The sequence below is a fragment of the Centropristis striata genome, chromosome 12 (assembly GCF_030273125.1).
Source record: "Centropristis striata isolate RG_2023a ecotype Rhode Island chromosome 12, C.striata_1.0, whole genome shotgun sequence".
Taxonomy (NCBI): Eukaryota; Metazoa; Chordata; class Actinopteri; order Perciformes; family Serranidae; genus Centropristis; species Centropristis striata.
In genome coordinates, this window is record NC_081528.1 from 20077611 (window position 1) to 20101294 (window position 23684).

Consider the following 23684-nt stretch of genomic DNA (forward strand, 5'->3'; position numbering starts at 1 on the left):
CAGTTTTGCTTTATTTCAGAGAAATAATGATATAAAAACTGAAGTAACTGCAAACTCCAACTCAAAACCAAAGCAGACTGCAGTAACTTCACTTTACCACGGTCTGATTGGACTGCGATACAGTGTAGCCTTGTATTTCTTCATTGTGTTGAATAGTGAAGATAAGATTAATAGTAATTATAGTTTATTTAATAGGGAGATTATTATCTACATAGTGATTAAGTAAAAAAGTGATACAATTATATTAAGACTAAAATATAGCAATAGCAAAGCTGAAAGAAGACGACAACATTGTGGTTACTGCACTCTGTTTTTGCATTACTATTAGAAACTTTTACAGAAATGCAAAACCAGAGTGCAGTAACTACATTTTTGGGGTCAAAGATCAAATAAATCGTCATGATTTTTTAGCACAAAAATTGCATCATCATTTTCAAAGTGGTCATGTGACCTCTGACGTCATAATAATAATAATAATAATAATAATAGTTTGCATGTTCTCCCAGTGTCAGCGTGGGTTATCTCTGAGTACTCCTGCTTCCTGATATTGTCCAAAAACATGCACTTAGATTTAATTGGTGATTTTAAATTGCCCGTAGGATGAATGAGATCGTGATTGTCTGTCTTTGTGTCTCTGGATCGGCTCCAGACCCCCCCTAGGATAATAAATGAAAAATGTTAAGTCCCAAATGTATTCAATTTACAATTACATGTAGTAGTGTTTCCCCTATATTTTGAATGCAACAATAATGCCAATATCCATTCCAGTTTTTCCCCTTTATTCATTCTAGTGGTGTGAATCCATGAATGAAGTGTCTGTGGTTAGTTCATATGTCAGCAAGACAGTTGTCTGTTATTTAAATTGCTAAAGTCAGTTCAAAAGGTGAGTCATGTCACATTTTCTTTTTTGTCGTCTTCTTAGATACTTTCCACCCCTGACTACCACCCTGCATATCACTAAGTTCATTTACTCAAGTACTGTACCTAAGTACAATAAGCAGGTACATGTACTTTTCTTGAGTATTTCCCTTTTATGTAACTTTATACTTCTACTCCACAACATTTTGCGGCAAATATTGAACTTCTTACTCAATTACATTTTTGTGGAAGCTTAAGCTTCTTTACAAGATTTAATATCATCAATTTAAAGTGATTTTTTTTAAATTAAACTTCATAACAGTATATTAAGTCGTTAAAATGCCCTACCTTGAGAAAATTATAATACTGTTTACATTAATGTATCAATAATAAAGAAAATATAAAACAGTCTGAGTGGGTCCATTCTGCTTAACGAGTATGTCAGTAAGTTTTGAATGCAGGACTCTAACTTCTAGTGGAGTAATTTCCATTGTGGTATTACTTTTACTGAAGTAAGAGATCTGAATACTCCTTCCACCACTGGTTGTAGTGAAACAGTTAACACTTCAGCTAAGTGAGGTGAAGGCTGGTGTGCTACCATTTACCAAACAGACCTGGCAGTAAATGGTGCGTTTTATGTTGAGTGAGCTCTGCACCGGACTCCATTTATAAAGATAGCCTTTTAAATAGTAAATTGCTTGATTGCTTGTCAGCAACCAGCTTTATGGTATCTTAGGAGGCAATTTGGCTTTGGTGGCTCTCATTAATTCAGCATGCAGTAAATACACCTGTCATAATTTTGTTTTAATGAAAACTCAACTCCTGGCATTTGCTACACTGTTTTGTAAGAAGGAAAAAAGTTTAGTGATAAGTGACATCATTTATTTTCAAATGTGTGCCGTGAAGTGGATCTCATTCCTGCCGATGTGGAGAGTGGTTCATGTGGATCTTGTGAATGACTGATAAATATTTCCAAAAGTAACTGATAACTGTAAATATTATCAGAAACTTTGAAGTGTTCATGTTTGAGAGTGGAATTTGGTTTGGTATTGGTGGTAGAACAATCAGTCCAATCCAATCCACTTTATTTGTACAGCACATTTGAACAGCAAAAACGTCTCCAAAGTGCTGTACATAGAATCAACAATAAAACATCCATTTCCATATAACAATCAGCAATAAATAATAAGTGTATAAATCTAAAATGATGCTATAGAAGCTAAGCCAATGCTTCAAGCCACTGAGGCATTTCAACAGGAAAACTAATTGACACGTTTTGACTTTGCCATTAATGATGAATGAGAGTCCAGTTGCTTTTCAGTTTAGATGGAAAACAAGTCCATTTATTTAACATCTTATGCTTTAATCACACTTTCTCTCTTACATACATCCGCACGAAGCATAACGTGCGCTGCGCAGCGTAGTGTAGCATAGTGTAGCGTAGCGGTCAAAAACTGTTTTTCCTCTTCCGATTGGAAAACACCTGACGAGCCCCCAAAAGGTTCCCACCTATAAAGGCTGACCCGCCAATCACAATCAGACCATGACACACACAACAATTAGCATCAAATCTGCTCTTACAGATGCTATAAATAAAACAGTCAAATCAAACAGATAAACATAGTAAAATAAATAAAAGACATAGACGTAAATAAAAGACGTAGACGTAAACAGGGGAATAAAATGGGTCTTAAGACGAGACTTAAAACACTCCACCGTGGGGGCTGTTGGGACGTGGAGGGCGTTCCAAAGTCTGGGGCCCCCCACAGAGAAAGCCCTGTCCCCCCTGGTTTTAAGTCTGGCCCTAGAAACCACGAGCTGGAGCTGGCCCTCGGACCTCAATTTGTGCGCTGGAGTATAGATTTGGATGAGGTCCTTGATGCGATCCAAAGTAGTCATCTTAGGGGTTTGGGTGTTTTAAATGATAAATGAATAATAATAAATTATTAAAATACTGGTGTTTCAGCACTACTGTAGGTGTGTTTATAGTTAATGATTTATGTGAAGAAAGTAATGCTCTTAGGTCTATATCTGAAAATGCATATTTATAAGTGCTGGATCCTGATTGGCAGACAATTCCGGCCAACTTAAATGATATAGTCTATAAAAGCTAATAACAGTATACATTTATGGATCGTAAACTCTGGCTGTAATCTCTCTTCAACAATAAAAGCTTGTGTTCATGAATCCTGCTGCAGGTATATTTTTCACTAACTTGTCATAGAGGGACCATAAACAGTCAAACTACAGCAGCATTTCAGCTTCCTTTCACTGACTTGCAGTTCATGTTGGAATCAATTTTAAAATAGTATTGATTACTTTAAAAGCAAAATTATGGATTTGTACCTTGTATTGCTTGTACATCTCGTTGAAAATTTACACATCATGGCTCATCTTCATGGCCAAAAATCTTTATCTCTGTAATAACCTGTGTGAGGAAATATAATTAGTAGATTCTGTGGTCTCTAAATCATGACTGACACACTCATTTTGATACTGAGATTAGATAATAAAGCTGTTTTAGTGTAACACTATATTAGTATTAGTAATGAATCTGCAGGAAGTCCTCTGTGACTTTTCTAATAACATCTCCTGACGGGATTACCTCTGCTTTTGCCAACTTTACATCTTTTTGGACAGTTTTCAGAAACCTTTCAATTCACTTTAATACTTCATAAATACAGCTTGAGTTACCATTCAGGGGGGAAATAATGTGCAACAAAGTTCCAAACGGAAAGTTGGAAAGGTTAAGAAATGATCTAAAGTCAGGTAAGGTCTTGTTATATTATAAAATCACTTAGATCAGTTTGGATCAAAGTGCAACGCTGCGCCTGCTTTGGCTTGACAAATGACTGCATTATGGGCGGCATCCAAAGCTTTTATTAGAGGTATCCTGATTAGTTTCTGTGCAACTGGAAGATTAAGCACACTTACTAACTCACCACTCCAACAAAAATGTGATTAGAATTCCAGTCGAATGAATTTTAATAACCTAAAGGTGAGTGTACTTCATTTGAAAAAGTCGCTTCTATAAATGAGGTGACAAGTGGGTGAAAATTTGAAAAGAGAAATTGGAAAAAACAGAAGTGTAAAATACCAGCAATATTTAAAAAAAAAAGGCCCACTTAACAAATATATTAATTGGGTCTGTAATAGAAAAGTTTAATAAGGTTTCCCTTTTTTGCCTGAGTGAATACGTCTACATTTACATGAGAAAGTTGGACTGGGTCTGAAAGGGTGTTTCACAACTGCATGATGGAAAGTCGTGTTCAATGGCCTGCCAGTAATATAATAATAATAAATCATATACATATAATAGAGTCAAAAAAAGGCTTGAAGTATTTCCAGAGGTATTGCAACTTATTTGTCAGTTTTATACACTTTCGCCTGAAGTCAGAGAAATTTGATTTTGACTGGCACGGATGCAAAGATGGTACTAAAGGTCCTATGATAATTTTAAAGCAAAATATTACATTACAGACAAAAAAAGGTCATCATCCTGTCATTTCACTGTACTTTGTCATGATGCAGGGCAGGGCATTGGTAGGTCAGAGGAGTAATATCCTTTATCCATCCTCAGCACATTAGGCTTTAGTTCAGGTTTTTTTATTGATGGATGTTCTACTGTATATGTTGGCCCTGGGGCTGCTAAGAAAATATTTCTCCCTTTTATGCTGTTTAAATAATCAGCAGAGCATATTCTAGCTCATTCATTGTGTCAATCATAAAACTTTTTTGATACTAAAGAAATTATTTGACATTTATTCACTTTCTGGCATAGAGGTAGATCAGCTTAGACTCTCAATACTACTCACATCTATCCAGAACCTCTAAAGCTCACTGATTTACATATTATGTCTAGTCTAAAACGAAACATTTTCTCAGTTGGGAACAGTAGCTTCCTAAAGTACCAGCTGACTGGAACATTCAGCAGATCCGAGTTCTTACAGGTTCATAGGGAGAAAGCACGCCAGAAATATAATTGGGTCCTGGTACAGTAGGTGAATGTAGACCTGCAGCAAAGTTTTAAAAGTGATTCTCTGATTTAGTGGGTAGAAGTCTGGTGGCTAGAGTTTGGGATATGTTGTAGCTGCACAAGAGCAGTACATTTGACTAATCTGCTATAAGTGTGCATGGATTGATTAACTTGTTACTTATTTGATATGACTTATCATTCAGATATGAGTTCAAGACAATACACAGTTTATTTCAGAGCAGTTTATTTAAAAAAAAAAGTTTGTTTTATTGTAGTTATGTGGTGAAATCAAAATGAATACTTGAGTATTGTCCGTATAAGCAATGGTATTGTTCTTAGAAATATTCTTTAAGAACTGCTTTCATAAATCAAACAGAAGGGGGACAAGTGTTGATCCTTGTGGTACTCCACAGGTCATACTGCTTGAATGTATTGCAAGTAAAATATGGTAATATACTGTTAAAATAAATTACAGTATATGGACTGCAGTAACCCTGCTGTCAAAAATGTATTCTTTACTGTGATCATGTGGTGAAATTGAAATGAACAGTTGAAAATTGTCACTATAAGCAATGGTATTGTTCTCAGAGATCTGCTTTAACAGCTGCTTTCATAGATCAAACAGAAGGGGGGCAAATATTAATCCTTGTGGTACTCCACGTGTTATACTGCTTGAAAGTATCGCCAAAAGGTATTATACTGTTAGATAAATTACGGTAGATCCGCTTTAAAATAACCACAAAACCCACCGTTATTCTACGGTCATATACTGTAATCCAAAATATGGTAATATACTGTTAAAATAAATTGTAGTATATGGACTATAAAATAACAGTAAAATACATTTTGCCCTGCTGCCAGTATTTTACTGTTATTTTACAGTGAAATTCATTACAGTGTGACTGTAGACCTGCAGCAAAGTTTTGAAATGTATTCTCTGATTCAGTATAATTTGGTCATGTGGGTAGAAGTCTGGTGGCTTGAGTTTGGGATAAGTTGTAGTTGTAGACACGTTGTTGTGTATTATTTACTGTAGTCATGTGGTGAATTTGAAATGAACAGTTGAGTATTGTCAGTATAAGCAATGGTATTGTTCTCAGAAATCTGCTTTAACAGCTGCTTTTATAGATCAAACAGAAGGATGACAAGTTTTGATCCTTGTGGTACTCCATGGTCATACTAATTGAAAGTATTGCCAAAAAGACACCAAGTAGTGGCAAATTGTGTCACGCTGCAATAATACAATTTTTCTGCACCCGGTAGGCGTGTTCATGAGTTCCAGTTGTTAAGAATTATTTTGGTCAACTTGCACTTGCTTGCAATTCACCTTCAAAAGTTAAACTATACCTATTTTGTAGTTTGGCCGTACTGTGCTGCAGGATTAAATGGCCACTGCAGCTTTCCAAAGACACTACCAAAGGCCACACTTCACCACTGTTTGGGGTTTTTGTTGGCATAAGATCGCCATTAGAGATTAAAAAATTCCTGTCAACTAAATTGGATCTGAACCAGTTGGAACAGTACCTGAAGACCTGTCCATCAAAAGTTGCCTCTACACCATCAATGGGGTGTGGTCAACTCAACCATGTCAGAGAAGCTGTGAGATGTATTCATAAAAGAAATTGAAAGAAATTGAATCAGATCTTTGTGATATATTGATGTGGCCTGCAAAGTTAAAAAAAAAACTGGAGTGAAATTGTATAAATAGAATATCAGGGTAATATAGGATAACTTTGGGTAATAAATTAATGGTGATGCTTCCTAATTTTTTAAGTAATACTTCCATTACGCTTGTCTTCCATGTACTTTGAAACAATGCCAGAATGATGAGTAAGCAGGCGACTTATTCAGTGAAGGAAAACATAAGGAATTGTTGCTTTTGAGATTTAACAATTTGCCAACCAGTGGAGGAGAGAGACTCAAACAGAAAGCAATGGAGCCAGAAAAACACATCACAGCTGCCTGTCGACTGTGACATGTTTAATAATAAAATAAAAAAAGTTATAGGCATACAGTGCAGGACATTAATCCCCTTCTCAGCAAAGCAAAGATAACTCAGGTTTTGAAAGATGAATGGGCGAACCCTGCTTGACCAAAGACTTACACCAAAACGTGTCGGATAGAGAGAAATGTAACATGATCATTTAATCAAATACAGGTTTTTCAATCTGGAAGATGCTCATGGAAATAATCATAAACAACACTAGTGATTGAAACAACCCAGATACTTGTAATGTATGAAAATGTATGCAACCTAGAACCTGTAAATCCTAAATTTGCCACAGTTGAGTGATAATGTTTTTCGTCTTATTTTGGAACACAACTACCAGAACTAAATATTTAATGTCACAGCAGGTTGTGTGAAGTAACCAGCCGGATGTGTGAAAGCTGGGAAAAACAAGTATGAAGCAGTCTAATGCCTGCAGATAGTCTAAGTATGGGGTCAGCCTCTGTTTGTCATTGAGGTGAGCACAGGCTAAGAGGCCTGTCTGTATTTGGTCCTTGTTTGTTGGACTAAAATATTGCTGCTAAACTAAAAGGTTGGCTGAACTTCATTTGAACTTGTGATGCACTGCCACCACTTAACTAAATCATCAAAGCTGTACTCAGTGGTGGAAAGTAACTAAGTACATTTACTCAAGTACTGTACTTAAGTACAATTTTGAGGTTATTTTACTTTACTTACTTGAGGATTTCCATCGTATTTAACTTTATACTTCTACTCCTCTACATTAAGCCGACAGTTTTAGTTATTTTTCAGGCCAAGATTTAGCATAAAAAATACATTTAAAGTGATTCGACTTGTTTTTTATGTAAATAAAACCTCACTACAGTATATTAAATAATTAAAATGAGCCCTATCTTGGTAAAATCAAATGCTGCTCACATAAATGCATCAATAATAATAATCCAATAATATATTTAGAATATATAAAACAATCTAAGTGCGTCCATTCTGCATGACGAATACTTTTAAGACTTTAAGTACAGTTTGATGCTGATACTTTTGTACTTTTACTTCAGTAAGTTTTGAATGCAGGACTTTTACTTGTAGTGGAGTAATTTCACAGTGTGGTATTAGTACTTTTACTGAAGTAAGGGATCTGAATACTTCTTCCACCACTGGTTATACTAAACATACCATAAAATGGAGACCGGTCTCCCCTCAAAAATGACAATATTGTATATATAGGTAGTTTGTACAGGGAGCAAAATATGATGTTAATATGATATAATACTGATACGGCAGCCTTTTTTACAACCACGAACTGTACGTGTGTGATATTTTTAGAACACTACCGTGAGACATGAAGCACTCCTTTTGACTCATTATGGGTGGTATTGACAAATGGTCTACTCTGTGGAGATTTATGGAAGAATTATCTTATCTTATTTAAGATCGTAGATTTTCAGTTTGAGAGCATAATTTTATTCCTTTTCAGTGACACAGCTCCTTCTCGTGCTCAGATTTATTCTCCTCATGCACACATTTTGTGCCCGCACTCAGATTTATGCAGCTTTCTTTCAAAATGTGTGCTTAAACCCAAAAATCACATGCTTGTGCTCACATTTCTTCTTGGACTTGGACTTGCATTCAAATGTGTCCTGCGCGCTCAGATCTAATGTCCACGTGCTCGAATGTAAAGTCTGCACGCTCAAATCTAATGTGCACGCACTCAGAACAAACACGTCCTCTCAGGTCGAGGTGTCTCCTCAGACTAAAGGGTGTCCCTCCCTGCGCTTAAAAATGCGAGCATGAGGAAAATAAATCCGAGCATGAGAAGGAGCTGTGTCTCTGAAAAGGAATAAAATCATGCTCTCAAACTGAAAATGTACTCTCTTAAATAAAGATAATTCTTCCATAGAGACCTTGTACATAAAATGTGACGACTGACTGAATCATCAGCTGTCTGGATGGTGTAGCTTTCATAAAAATAAGAAGTGAAAAGTACACAGTTTGCATCAATGAACACATTGTTCTCTTTCTGAGTTTGAAATGATGTGGCTGAGATTATAGAGCAGGTATAATTGTTTGCCAATTGAACTGTTTTATTATCAAGTACATGGGTCATTTAAATGAGTGTCACCAGATGAGGGTTTTCACATTGAAGTAGATTGGTCTGAATCACCCAAGCTGTACTTTGGTTTAAATAATTACCCCTCTGAGTTGAACATTTATAACTGTCAGTGGATCCACAGTACAGTAGAGGTGGACCAGGTGGAAGTAGGTCGAGTGTCTATTCAGGTTTATGTGGTTGTGGTAGTTGCATCTCTCGCACCATTTGTAAATTGTATTAACTTAAAACGTTCTTAAGTTAAACCGACCATTTTCGATACCACCAGGATAAAAACAAAGACCCCAAAATTTTACTGAAATATTTTTATTAACAAAAAAAAATGCAACATGTAAAAATTAACCACAGGTTAAATATTTATAATAAAAAACAGTTGTGCAAAAAGAAACTGCAACTGTGATAACAAGCTTCAGGTGTGAGGTAGTGCAAAAAATAAATATATACAATAAACAATAACGATTACAACAATATTTTCGGCTGTGTGTTGTTGACTTTTCTCTGCTTCATTCTGGGAAAATAACACTTTTCAGTCACCAACATTTATGTAAACTTATTAACTCTATGCTTATGTATACTGACACTGTGTATACTGTGGGTATCGATACTTTTCAAAATGAATATCGCATCCGGATACAACGTTTTAGTATCGATACTTTTTTGAGTATCGATACTTTTTTGAGTATCGATACTTTTGACAACCCTAGTTGTGGGACAAACTTACTCCTTAGATTTGGAATTTGGTAGCATACGACTGATATGGACATTTCAGTGTCCGATCCTGATCCTAATGTCGATAGAGAGAGCGCAAATGTCAACAACAATAACTTAGATAAACAAATGAGACAAAACTGCTGAACTCGAATGAACATTTATTTGACATTTGGTCTCTGCATTTTCTCTGCTAAGGTAGATATGCACTTTGTCTGCAGTGCACTTCATAAAATAAAAAAAGAGTTATTAACTAAGTAGATGTCTGAAGGGAATTAAAAAAAACTACACTTGATAAAAAACTTGTGTCAAGAGTTACATTCTGGATGGTGTTACTCACTACAACGGATATTTAAAGAGAAAAAACGGCAGCCGACACTTTCAGTTTGCACTTGTAGAGTCCGTTGTTGGTATTGGTAACAACCTTTGTATTTTACAAAGTGGAGTTTTCTTTATTTGATGAACGTGGGTGCTGAAAAATGCAAATTAACTAAAACAAAATTAATAAACACAACAGTGTGGGCAGTAAGTAACTGATATCATCTGTGTATGCCTGAACACTGTAACACTGGTAAAACTACGACTGCAGTCATTTATCGATGGGACAGTTAATTGATCTGTCACTCCTACAAACATAATAATCATCTTGTGTGGGGATCCAGATCTGGATCTCAACCAAAATTGTGTCATCTGTTTCGAGGCCGAAGATCTATCTATCCTGTCTATAGACATCCAGCTGAGAAATGGATGAACAGACAAGAAGAAAAGAATAACCTGTTTTTGAGAAATAACATCAATGCTGTTACACTGTTACACTCTAGACATGTTTTACTCCTGACTCTAAAGCCTCTATTTTAAAGCATTGTTGTTTCCTCTCCTAGTCTCCACTGAGCAGCAGTGGCAGTGAGTGGTCGCTGTCGGAGCTGGATGTGTTGCTGCTGGCCGGCACAGTCGGACACACTCTCAGCTTGGCAGCCAGCAGCTTTGTAGAGGAAGAGCACCAAACCTGGTACTTCCTGCTCAACACCCTCTGCCTCGCCGTCTTCCAGGACGTCTGCCGCAAGTACTTTAGAGAGCAGAAAGGCTCTGGAGAAGAAGAAGAGCCTATCCTCCCTTCTAAAGACTGTCATCCCACCGCTCACCCCAAGGCAGAGATTTACTCAGAGAAGTGGCTAGCATTAGCCACGCCACCCTTCACGCTGGTCTGCTGCCGACTGCTGCGCTCGCTCAATCAGACCGGAGTGCAGTGGGCCCATCTTCCCGATGTGGGACATTGGCTTAACAGGTAGGCTTTACCATTATATAGATCAAAACAGACTAGGGGTGTGACGACACTTTCAGCTCACGAGATGAGATTTTAAGAAAACTACAATGACACAATATGTGACTGGACCAACAGACTTTTATTTAACCGAGTGGCACATGCATTTTGAAATGTTTTATTAGAACTCTTTACATGCATGATGTAAGCATGAGCTTTTAATAAACTTCTTCTTCCACAAATTGAAACCAAAACAAAAATTTATAGAAGTTAAAATAATATAAATAAAAAACCCCAGAGGGATTTATGAGACTCCGGAGGTGACGTATGGTTTTCGATCGTCGCGTAATCGCTTAGCGACCGTTTCGACCGTGATCACATACGATTACACACGGGAGACTCAACTGTGGCCGCCGTCGCTAACTGCATAACATCAGCAGCTGATCATAAAGAAAGCAGCATGGCTAATTATCATAAACATAGCGATCTTGAATTAACCGGCATCGCTAACTGTGAAAAGAGTGTCTGGTGCTTGTTGTAAACAAACGGAGATCACTAACTGAACACCTCCTGCAGCAGCAGCACATACACACTGTACTGCTACAGAGCTAACTGTTAACGAGCCACCGGCCCCTGCGACGTCATTCTGGCTGCTTGCTTCTCCTCCTCTTCTTCTTTTCATTTTACTGCCCCCACAGGTCACAAATAGAACTTTGGAAACTCGTATATCTGCATATCATGATTTTTAGCGCAAGAAATATCATTGAGTTTAATCTCGCGAGTGCCACGACATCTTGTCACACCCCTAAAACAGACCCATTATTATTATTTCATTACTTTGATTATGGCCCTTTTTATTTAATAAAGCTTTTTTTCAAAAGGCTGTTTTTTTTTAATATCACACCAGCATTCTTTTTGCCAGAACTCGCCAATCTCAACTTCTTGCCACTCAGTCATCATATGCCTCCAACCCCTTAGCTGGCTTGGCAACTGCTGCCAAAGTGTTTGACTTTATCCTTGTAGTCTCACTGACTTCAGAACTTATTTTCAAGAGGAACTTGTGCACAAGAAAAAATACATAGTTTCTGAAAGTTTTGTTGGCCAACAGTGGTTACACATTAAAATTGTTAAGTAGCATTCAAAACAATCATTTTTAAGCAATGAGACATTTTAATTTTAAAAATGTTTGTGGCTCCATTTGTGAAGAGCAAACTATTTTTCCAAGTTCTTTTTTGAAGTGTTATGGATAAAGTCTAAAGGTCTTGTGCCCTGACATTATAACCATTGCTAGCTTCTGTTAAGCTTAAACTCAACAAGCTTAACCATGCCGCTCGCTTGTAAACTTGGATGTTTTTACAAGGCAGCAAAGCCAAAAAAAAGAGAGTGTTAACAGCAGCAGCTACCTGGCTGATTCCGAATTACTCTTGGCAGCATTAGGATTCCTGAGAGGTTCCCCAGGGGAAAGACGCACCACTCTATGAATAGCAACAAGATAGAGTGGTTTGTCTTTCTCTTTAGCCTCTGAAGTCTTTGGAGTTCCCTATTAAACAACACAAGAGCTGGGGATATAAGATAATGAGTTCAGAAGTTATCTAAGTATGTTTGAAACAAAATCTGTTGTGCATCCATCAATCCCTTGGAGTGTACGGACCGCATGTCATTTTTTCTTGTTACCAAAGACAAACTTCACACTTTCACTACTGGTGAGGCTATAGGAAGCACTGAAATATTCAACAGGTTGTTTGTTCTGTCCAACACTTTTGTATGACTGACTGTATTAAACATGGGGCTGCCAGCAGAGCTGAGAATTACTTTTTCATGTGGATATATGGGAACATGGAGGTGACAGGTGATTGCCAGAACTCATTTTTAACACAGCTACACTTGAGGGTGAGAGAGGTAAAAAATAAGGTTAACTTGAGGTTTTAGTGCAAGACCCACATAAATAAAGTGAATAGGCTTTGTTCACTGTTTAAAGATACAATGTGTAATACCTGGCCACATGCTCCCAAACAATAGGGAGCGGCATTTAACCTCCTCCCACCCAGATTCGGGTTCACGTGTAATAAACCTTGTAGAGCCTCACCAATGTATCTGTCAGACAATTTTATGGCTGGTCAGATGGTTCAACTTCAGAACCGTCTCAGAACATGTTTGATTTTCCACAGGCTAGAGAGCCACGTCATTAAGTCACTGGATATGTCTGTATACATCTCCACTTTTCCAGAAACCCTATGTTGCTCCTGGCTTTGCGATCCTACATTGGAATCCAAACATGACAAGCGATTCTGTTCTCATAAACACTGAACTAAAATTCATCATGGCAGTGTTTTTCTAGAAAAGCAACAACAGTTAGGTATTGCAAATTGATTCAAACAATTGTCGATTGCCAATTCAAATGACCATCGGCCCAAGCCAAATAGACATGGACGTTGTCCGATACAAAAACTTGTTTTGACAACATTCAATGCAGAAAAAGATGCTTGGGTAACTTAGAAACATGGCCATCACTTAGGCCCCGTTTACACGAGGACGCTCGCGGGTAAAAATGACAAAATATTTTATCGGAAGTGCCTTTCATTTAGACGGTGACGGCGTTTTTGGGGCTTAAAGACGAAAAAATCTGAAACCACCTTCCAAAGTGGAAAAGTTAAATACGCTCCGCCGTAGCGTGTCCGTCTACACTGCCAAGACGCAAAACTCTGCTCAGATCTGCTCACGTCACGTATGTGTTTACGTCACATACATGCTCCAGTACAGGAAAATAAACAAACGTGGGATTATTTCCATGCGTTGGACCTTCAAGCTGCTCTGGCAGCTCTAATAAACTTAGAGGAGTCTTTCCACCAAACGTACAGGATATGTACAGATAGTATTACTGAACAGAGAAGGATCTGTAATTACCTCTATCACATTTTGGATGCAGCAATTCGTCGGAGGCGAGCCAGACGGCTTTGGACGAGACCTGGGAGATCTAGTGGATGGTGGAGAACTTTGTGGAAGGAGTAGCTGATGAAAATGTGATGCCGCCTGGCATGCATACAATCCAATTCACACACTTTAGCGTCACCGTATGCACGCAGATTTCCTCCCGAAAATGCTCGTCTAAACGAGGAATAAAAAGTGAAGACGCGACGCCACTTTTGCGTCTTCTGTTCAGACCGTCCTCGTGTAAACGTAGCCTCAGTTTGTCTTGCAGGTAGCACTCTAAAAAAAAGTTGTCAAAAAGTTGCTCACAGCGATGACAACTCTATAATGTATAATGTCATTCAACAGAGGGGACAGGATTTTTGAATAAAATACTGCTTGCGTCCAGAAAAAACAGCAAATTTAACAAATTTCTAAGCCCATTCTGCCCATAGGTTATAACAGGAGTATAAATAGGAGTGTAACAGTAATGTTTCATGGATAGGGTAACAATGTGCAAAAAAACAACAACTGAAAGAGTCAAAATAACACTGCTGTCTTGTAATCTTCACATGAGGCATTGGCCCATAGTTTATGTTACAGTTTGCTTAGCTCCGTTTTAGCAAGAAAACAACCACATCAAAATAATGTATTAACTCCATTTGGAATGTCTCTGGGTACGGTTATAGTTGTTTTTCAGTTGCACCAAAGATATGTTTCAGTAAAAAGCCAATGTTGTATGTTACTTACAGTCTAAAAGAGACATTGCATCAAACCTCTCCAGCAATGGAAAGCCACACCAATGTTTACTCTTGTTTATTTTGCTTCTTTTCATATCACTTCTTTGCTATGAATGTTTTGCATTAAAAGCCTGGTCATATCTTTCACATTGCACCTTTAAGTACTGATGTTCATCATTCACAAAGGGATGGATTAATACTACAAGGCAGCGATATCAATTAGCCTCAGTAGACTAGAATACATTGCAGCGACAGTCCCCATTTGTTTCTCCACATACACATGAAAGTCACAGATCAATGTAACAAGTTCACTCCTGTTCTTTGTTGAATATTGAAAACCTTTATAGGAAATATAGGAGCTAGATGAGGCTGGTTGTGTGAAATGTGCAGGGAAATTACAATTGAAAACAAAAAAAAGTCCTGAATAATTTGGTCATTACAGACATTTAAGGGAAGGTAAAGGGCGTTAACATTATCCAAGCCTTTTTTTTCCTGACACTGAAACATTTTAATGGTGTTTTTCTGGCTGAGAAGTTGACAGGACCCTCCACTTAGCTTTTTTTTAAGATTCACGAAGGGAAAATAGCCTTCTGTGATTGCTCAGTCTGTAGAAAATGCCTCAGTAAAACTGACTGTTTCAGATCCATTAATATTCTGTCAACAGCACGGGGCAAGGGATTATGGTTTGTTCTTTAACATGCATCACATTGTGGAATAGAGATGTGGATTCTGACCTTTTCCCTGTCCAGCGATGCCCTTTCTTCCCACCTGCATTGCCTGTTGCTTGGATAATGAGATCTAGGTAGTGTTACGCTTCATCTTGTCTCAAAAGTACCCAACTTCCACTGCTGTCTGATTCAGTGAAAGGCTAAATACACGAATTCTATTCAACTTTGATACGTCCTTTGAGGTCTTATTACCTGTCTGTGTTCAGTGGCGGTGTAATTTCAAACTGTATAGCCTTAAATCAAGTGAACAGTTGAAGATCCGAGCCTCTTTAATGTTTAAACTGCTGCTGGAAGATTTGACAGACGGTGTTTTTATCTCATCAAAATGTTCTCTGTTGCTCAGCAAATAGTCTAATTCAAATGTTTTTGTTTAGTCTGTTAAATGAATACATTTATGCTCATTATATTTTAAGGTAAAACAAGAAAAAGGGTTTCCAGTAAATGTGTTTAAAATGTGTTATAAAATTCAAAGACCTTTTCTTCACCTCAGTACTGCATGTGTGTTTTTTTCCAGCTCCGAACACAGGACAGTACTCTCCCTGCTGGCTGCTTTCTGTTTGGTTCTTATCTACCTCCTGGTTCAAAGACGCTGCTCGTGGGTTTCTAAGGTTGCCCTCGCCCTCGGACTTTTGGGTGTCTACAGCTACCGGGCAGCTGTCGGCAATGTCTGGTTTCCCTGGCAACACTCCAGTCGAACTACATCTAAGTAAGTTTTTGTGAATCCCATGATTGTGATTTCATTCACCATAACAGTTGGCAAATTGCGCTTCCCTGTTAGCAAGTTGAGTTACAGTTCAAGAGTGCTGGGCTGTTGCTGCGGTGCTGCTGTTTCATTTGGGACTAACACATCTCTTAAACTGATGATGAACTGCTGTACAGGTTTTTCTCCTTTACATCTGCCAACAGTAAATCTCCCCAACCTGGTGTACCCTCAAGTCCTAAAAGAAAGTCACACAGCGTCTTAAATTAAATTAATTACACTAAAAGGCAAGTCACACAATCTATGACTGTTAATTCATATTGCCAGCAAAAATGGCACTAGTATAGAAAGATCTTTTTTTTCCCTCAATCCTGGCCGAGTCACAATCTTACTCCCCCCTCCTGTCCTATGTGATGGATGAAAACAAAGTCTCATTTTCACAACACCAGGAAGTAAGCTAGCTAATTAGAGTACAGATTGAATAGGGATAGTGGAGAGGTAATCTATCACCATGCAGTACACTGGAAAATACTTTTGTAAATTTGCTTTTCATTTGGCTTGAAAATTAGTTTTTGTTTTTCTTTAGCTCCCACAACTCTAATTCAAAAACCGTCTTGCTCTCTATTGTTGAGCAGTAAGTCAGCACTCAGTAAGAACTCCTCAAGGAGTTCCAAGTCGTGCAACCAGAGACTTTGTGATTTCAGCCATGCAGCAGCAGCATGGGGACATAGTCACAGTCATCTTATGGTCACCCCCCCCATCCCCATCTCCTTTTTGTCTGAACTTTACTTCAGTCGTAGTGCATTACATTACATTATAGTGCTAACATCTCCCATTAAACTTTGCATAATACATAGATTAACAACAAAGCAAAAGCTCACATATCAGCACTATGCTGGCTTTGGAGCATTGAGGAGCATAACTTGGTGTTCACAAAGTCAATCCCCCAGGCTACGATAAAAAAAAAAGGCTGCTCAAATGAAAGATCCCTCAAAATAGAAAGTTATTTTCTCAAAACAAAACCTATAAGTCAGGATCACTAAATCTGAACTACTACTGACAATCCCAATATACAGAACACTTTGTCTGCCTGCTCCTTATATTTATAGAAGATTTCACAGATCTACAGAGTGCCTTAGTCTTTTTTTTTTTTTTTTTTGCATTACTTACTGTACATAAGCAGTCAAACATTTGGTACAGCACCATGACAGCTGTGTTGCTTCTTCTGTCACCTAGCAAAGTAACAAATCGATCGCCATTGAGAGTGAGAAAACGGTTGGAAACGATGTTTTGCATTCATTAGCGGTGGCCTATGAGGGGGGACTATCTTCCTCAGGTGACTTAGGCCTGATTTCCACCGGGCGCGTTACAACTGCGGAATGGCTATGCCACGGTCGCCATTGCTGATCGCTGCCACTCTAATCAATGAGAGCATTTCCACCGGGCGCGCTGCGGTACATTTCAGCAGCGTCTCAGCCGCAGCTCTCCACGAGCATTAGCTAGCATTTCTATTTTCTATTTCTATTCTATTCTATTTTCCTCGTAAATCTCAACAGAGCAGATCGCAACAGACAGGAAGTCAGACTCAGAATCAACGTAATACACTTCCGCCCCCTCTCAAAATAAAACACAATACGCAGTTCATGCAGCTTAAAACTACTTCACATCAACATTACGTTATGACTGAGGCACCAGATCAGCAATCAATCAATCAAAGGGTCTCAGAGGATCGGCGACACGGACGACAAGAGACTGATTGTTGAAGTGGAACATCATACAATCATTTATGACATAACACATTGTTTTTATAAGGATAGATGGTCAGATCAACAGATCTTCCACATCAGAGAAGCAAAGTAAGCTGTTGGTTGTTGTTGTTTACTTTATACACATAGTTTATCACAGGATCTCGCGGTCTCCCGTATGTTCAGGATTATCACGTGTTCTCGTTGTCTCGTGTGTATACGGCTGGCTTGCTATTCTGCCGTTCCGCGGCCGTAACGTGCCCGGTGTGAATTGACGCCGGGCAGAAGACGGAGCAAAACCGCGGCGGCGCCGTTCCGCGGCTGCCCGGTGGAAATCCCCAGTTACATATTGTTTGGTGAAGCTTCTAATGTCTTCCACCTTTTTTTTCTTGCCCGACATCCTCAGACATGAGTGTTGCATGAGGACAATGTCGACCTCCTCTCGTCAGCACCAGCTTCATATTGGTGTGGACATTTCAGCCATCGTTTGGGATTGGTATAGACATGTCCATATGGTTTGTACACAATGCTACGCCATTGGTCAGCTGGTTGGTCCATTGATCCAGACTATAATTAGCTGCCGTGACATCACCCATTGGTTTGTGGTTTACTGTTTTGCAGCATGGATTTTGGCATTTTGGCCGATGCCATCTTGTTTTTTCAAGAATTTGGAGCTTGGCAGGTTACCAGTCAATCGAAGTGAGCCACACCTTGAAGCATACCCTGCTTTATTGTTCATTTTCACTTAATGGGACCATGATTTACAAAATGAACATTATGCTATATTTACGTAGACTTGAAGCAAGTGTTGTTTTTCACATTAGCTTTACTTTTCAGGCCTGGAGGTTTGTACTTACATGGTAAATGGACCCGCACTTATATATCGCTTTTCTAGGAGCTTTGCGACCACTCAAAGTGCTTTACACTACAGATTGCGCTCATTCACCCTTTCACACACACATTCATACTGGTGGCAGAGGCTACCCTTAACGGTGGCACCTGCCACCATTGGGAATTCATTCTCACAAGTTCTTTTAGTACAACACACGGATGAACGCAGCATCAGGAGCAATTTGGGGTTCAGTATCTTGCTCAAGGATACTTCGACATGTAGGCTGCGACGGTCAGCGATCGAACCACCAACCCTTCGGGCAACCCGCTCTACCAACTGAGCCACAGCCGATCTTCACACATATTAGATGATTGCCATAAAGACAATCATGATCATTAAATTATCTATTCACCTGACTCTGGTGATCTCTGGTGACTTTTAATCTAGTGCCACCAGAAGGTTTGTATTTGTGCTTTTGATAAGTTATATTTGTACTAATGTAACATGTAAAAGATTCAACATTAAAACATTTCACTTTCCACTATACAGTGTAATGATAAGAAGTGTGCTTTTCCTGTCTTTTGGAGAGAAAAAAAATGTAATCTCAGTTCTTAAATTGCTCTTGAGTTCCCTCTGCTATCATTGACAGATAAATCTTGAGAAAAGTTTGGATTCTTAAACCTGCAGCTTCACTGAAACCCTTGTGGTATATACCTGAGGGTAAGAACCTCAAACCTTAATCAAGCATACTAGGTTCATAATCACATTCATTTTACACAGCGAAAGATAAAACAGTTTTTGTGATGCACAACCTTTCCGTGTTCAGTGCACCTGAGACAATCTGTGCACCCTTGAACTCCACCTGAATAATAATAAAAATTCATGCCTTTAAAAAAAAATGCATCATTATTCTTGAAGATTGATGCCTCTTTACACTGTATACAGCTAATCCTTTTGCAGAGTCAATATGTAATAGCTGTTGTTAGCATTGTCCAAAAAGAGAGGAAATCGACAATCTAGCAGCTCCTAAGTGTGGTAATTTTTCATTCTGCAGACTGTAGCTTGGCACAGAGTTATCTCCTGCTAACCCCCGTCAGAAAATAATGAGTGTGCAGGGCTGCACACACTTCTCCTGTCTAGTTCTCCTGACCTCCCTTCATCTACCACCAGTACCTGGCCTTCCCTAACCTTTCCTGTTCTCCTTGGCAGTCTCTCCTACTTGCTCACCTAATTAAAAGCTCAACCTCTCACCCTTGCCCATACAAAGACACCTGACTAAAGGCATGCAGGGACCCAGGTTCCTTTTGACGAACTGCATGATTGACAAGGCTGACGTTGACCCAGTCCTTCAGCTTTTTCTTCAGACCTCCAAAAGTTGATCATTATGGTGCTCCACCTCAACGATGTATTTTAGACTTCTTGCCAAAGTTCTTTATAAAGCTGAGACAAACTTTAGTCTCGGGCTTTAGACTCAGGTGCCATATTTTGATTGCCTGGCAAAGAGAAGCAGTTTATACAGACTGGATAAAAGAAGTGGTTGTTATCACAGTGATGTCCCCCACTGGTTTGTTGACTACCGCTTTGAAGGCTTGAGTTTAACATTTTGGCTGTTGCCATCTTGTTTTTTCAGAGCCATATTTGACCATAGAAGGTGGAGCTGGGGAGGACAAATCTAAGTTACCAGCTAACACTCGCGCTACAGTTTTTTAGTACAACCAAATGCTGAGATATTTTTAGAGGCGAAAATGTTATAATTAACTTTAATAAACACTTTGAAAGGGTCAGAGTGATCACAAGTGAGTAGGCCTGTCACGATAACTATTTTTTTAGGATGATTTTTTTATTTTTTATCTATCACGATCGTATCGTTGATGTCGTTTTAGGACCTTTTTATGCCGACGATATAATGATATAAGTGCATGATATTCCAAGTAGATCCTGTTCCACAGTAATTCATTTTTAATTCTAAAGATTTTAAACATCGGAATTGAAATGTGGAAAAGAAATATTAAAATATCCTAGATAAATAAAATGTAAATAAATAAACAATCAAAACAACAATACTCTCAGGTCCACCGTGTTTTTTTGGTCCCGGCTGAGTAAACTTTATTGCCAGCTTGCGTTGCCACTGTTCTCATACCAGCTGGTTGACGTCACTGGGTTCTCCTCGCTCATTCAGCTGAAACCCGAAATGTTCACACACCACAAAAGCTTTGGGACCCATTCCATTTATTTCATCAAACTTTATGGTAATTGTGCATCTGTCGGGAAACTTGGCTTTTGGTACACACACTACACGTAAATGACAATATATCGAGTCCAGAAAAAAATCATGTCCATTTTATTAATGGAACGATAAGTCGATATTGTAAGAGACACAAGTGGTAAATGGTAAAAGGGGTGCACTTATATAGCGCTTTTATCCAAAGCGCTTTACACTACACACTACGCTCATTCACCCATTCACACACACATTCATACTGGTGGCCGAGGCTACCAGGGCACACTGGTGCCACCTGCCACCTTTGGGAATGAATTCACACACTGATGAACGCAGCATCGGGCCCGATTCGACATGCTCAGTTCGGGCGTCGGGCGTCTGGAGGGTAGACTCGTTGGGTCCTCTGATTGGCTGTGTGCTAGCTATGGGCGGATCTGATTGGCTCTAGCAAATCAGCACGGTGTGTGGGAGGGGCGGAAGAGACGAGAGTAAACATAAACACATGGCATGGGAGAGACAACTACATTTTTTGCATCGTTTTTAAAGATACACTGGAAGCCATGGCTACGTGGACTGACGTGACCATCAGCTCAGCCGGAGCGACCATAAAAAGTCCAAAACGTCTTCTCAAAACTAATAAGCTTAATGCTATGTGTGCTTTGTTTTTAATTTCCATGGTTACTTCTATGGTTTCTATGTTACGTCATTTCCTGTTTTCATGTTTTGGATTACAGTCACCCGTTGTTAGGGAGACTTATTGCATCTCAAGCACAGAACGTACAGGCTGCTGTGTAGTCGACAGTCGGTGTAGTCGGGTCCCGTCGGGTCCCGTCGGGGTGGTGTGTGGGGGCCTTTAGAAAGAATACAGGTTTGAAGCACTTCTGCACTGGCTTCATTTTTCAGACCCCGGGGTTGCTGTTTGCTAGTAAAGCCTCCAACTGCTGAGTTGTTAAAATCAAATCAAGTGGAAAATTTCCCATGGGTCAGATTTTATAGTTTGGTGGAGTTGAGAAACCATATAGGATCAGAATCAGAATTGGTTTTATTACCAAATAGGTTTTCACCTACAAGGAATTTAATCTGGTATATTGGTGCAAAAGAACAAAGTACAAAATATTGTTTTGTTATTTTTTTCTTTATTTTGTTTTGTTTGTTGTTTATTTCCCCCTTTGTGCCGGGGAAACAACTAAATATTCTATTATAAAAATATAGCTCTAGTTCAGCCCTTCATCACACTATCTTTGAATGAGCACAAATTCTATAATGAAAATTTATGAAACTTCCTTTCATATAACATTCTTTCACATGACAAATATTTGTGGAAAATAACTGTTACAAAAGCTTCTTTAGCCCGCTATACAATAACAAAAATGTTGAAGTACTCACAGTACTAAGTTACATATCCAAACAAAAATGTATTTTGGTGAAACATAAGTTAAATATAGGGTAAATGTAAAAAAAAAAAAAAAAGAAGCAATAAAATATATAAAAATAAATAAATGAATGAATGCTTTATTTCGGTTAAATAAAATAAAATCATGTTTTTACAAAAGAATCCATCAGACAGCAAGAGAAAAAGGACTAGGCTGAAGCCCCATGGCTTATTTTAGCCTCTCCTGTACCATCTTACATTAACTGAATAATTCACATCGTTACAAAACACATGATAGCTTAAACTGAAAAATCGAATTCAATCAAATTTCATTGTAACCTTTGATAATTTTAGACTTTAAAGTCTTCTTGAAAACAAACATAGAATTACAAATCTTTATGTCATCATTTTTGTCCATAATTCCATAATTTTACACCCAAAACTGACACCCATCTGTACTTGAGATTAGTTCTCACTTTGTGAGTTTCAAACATTAGCAACCCCCTTAAGTTATAAATGCCCTGCCTTCATTGACATGTTTACCACTCGAAACATAATTTCTAATGTTTTTGAATATACAATGTCCAAAAATTTTAATGTGTGTGATAGCTAGATAGTGTAATAGCTTATAAAAACCTGATTTGTAGAATCATGGTATCCAACTTCAAATAATTAAACTGCAGAAAAGAGCTATCAGGATAATAAATGATCTATGTTTGTTTTATATGCATTTCCCCAAATTTCAACATAGTATGTCATATAAGGCAACACAAGTGAAAGTACAGCAAATTAAGGCAGTTCTTATTCAGTAGATCTCTTGCTTTGTAAAGGATATAAATAGACTTGGATAATTTCTGTTTAATGTATTTTAGGTGAGGCTTCCAACAAATTCTATCATCTATTATTACTCCCAAAAACTTTGTTTCATATACTCTTTCTATTTCAACATTATTTAAATTCATTTTTACCTATATAAATATACATAATTATAAATAAATACAAACATAAATAGGGCTTATTTTAACCTCTTGTGTTTTTTCATACTGGATACAACATATTTGTGTTTTCCTTTTATTAAGGAAATAAATAGAAAATATGAAGAATAGAAAAAGTCACCATACAAACAGTATTTAACAGTATGTAAAAAAATATGGAGGTTTTTAAATGAGGGAATGAATGTGCAAGTTTACAGTATTTATATAGTTGAACTTATTTTAGATCAGAGCTGTTTCTTTTTCCCTGAAATATAAAAGCCAAAATTTTTGTATTTTTCACTGCTGTGTCTTTTCCTTCCCACCATAATGTGAATGTAAAAAGCAGTGACTTTGTATAGTGACCCCTTTAAAAGTCTGGTCGTCCTGGGTTACTCTTTTTGTGTGTTTTATCAGAGTAAAACCCTCTGACAATCCCTGGTTCCCCCCTCGCCTTCCCTTTGTGCCAACTGCCTAATTGCACTGTTGCATCTTTCAAAATGGCTAATGGGGTTGAGAACCGCCAACGCTGCTCACTTTAAACGGTTCAAAGACTTTACTTGGATTGATGTCACAGTGGATACAGTTT

At 38.2% G+C, this 23684-nt stretch overlaps 1 protein-coding gene across 2 annotated transcripts in view; it reads left to right on the top strand.

Moving 5' to 3' along the window:
• The window catches only part of pigg (phosphatidylinositol glycan anchor biosynthesis class G), a 127222-nt gene that overhangs the window by 68090 nt on the left and 35448 nt on the right, over window positions 1-23684 (top strand). For both annotated transcript variants that reach the window (XM_059346139.1, XM_059346140.1), the window contains exons 9-10: window positions 10500-10903; window positions 15769-15960. In XM_059346139.1, coding sequence (XP_059202122.1) covers window positions 10500-10903; window positions 15769-15960 — 596 coding nt within the window. The remainder of the gene's footprint in view (window positions 1-10499; window positions 10904-15768; window positions 15961-23684) is intronic.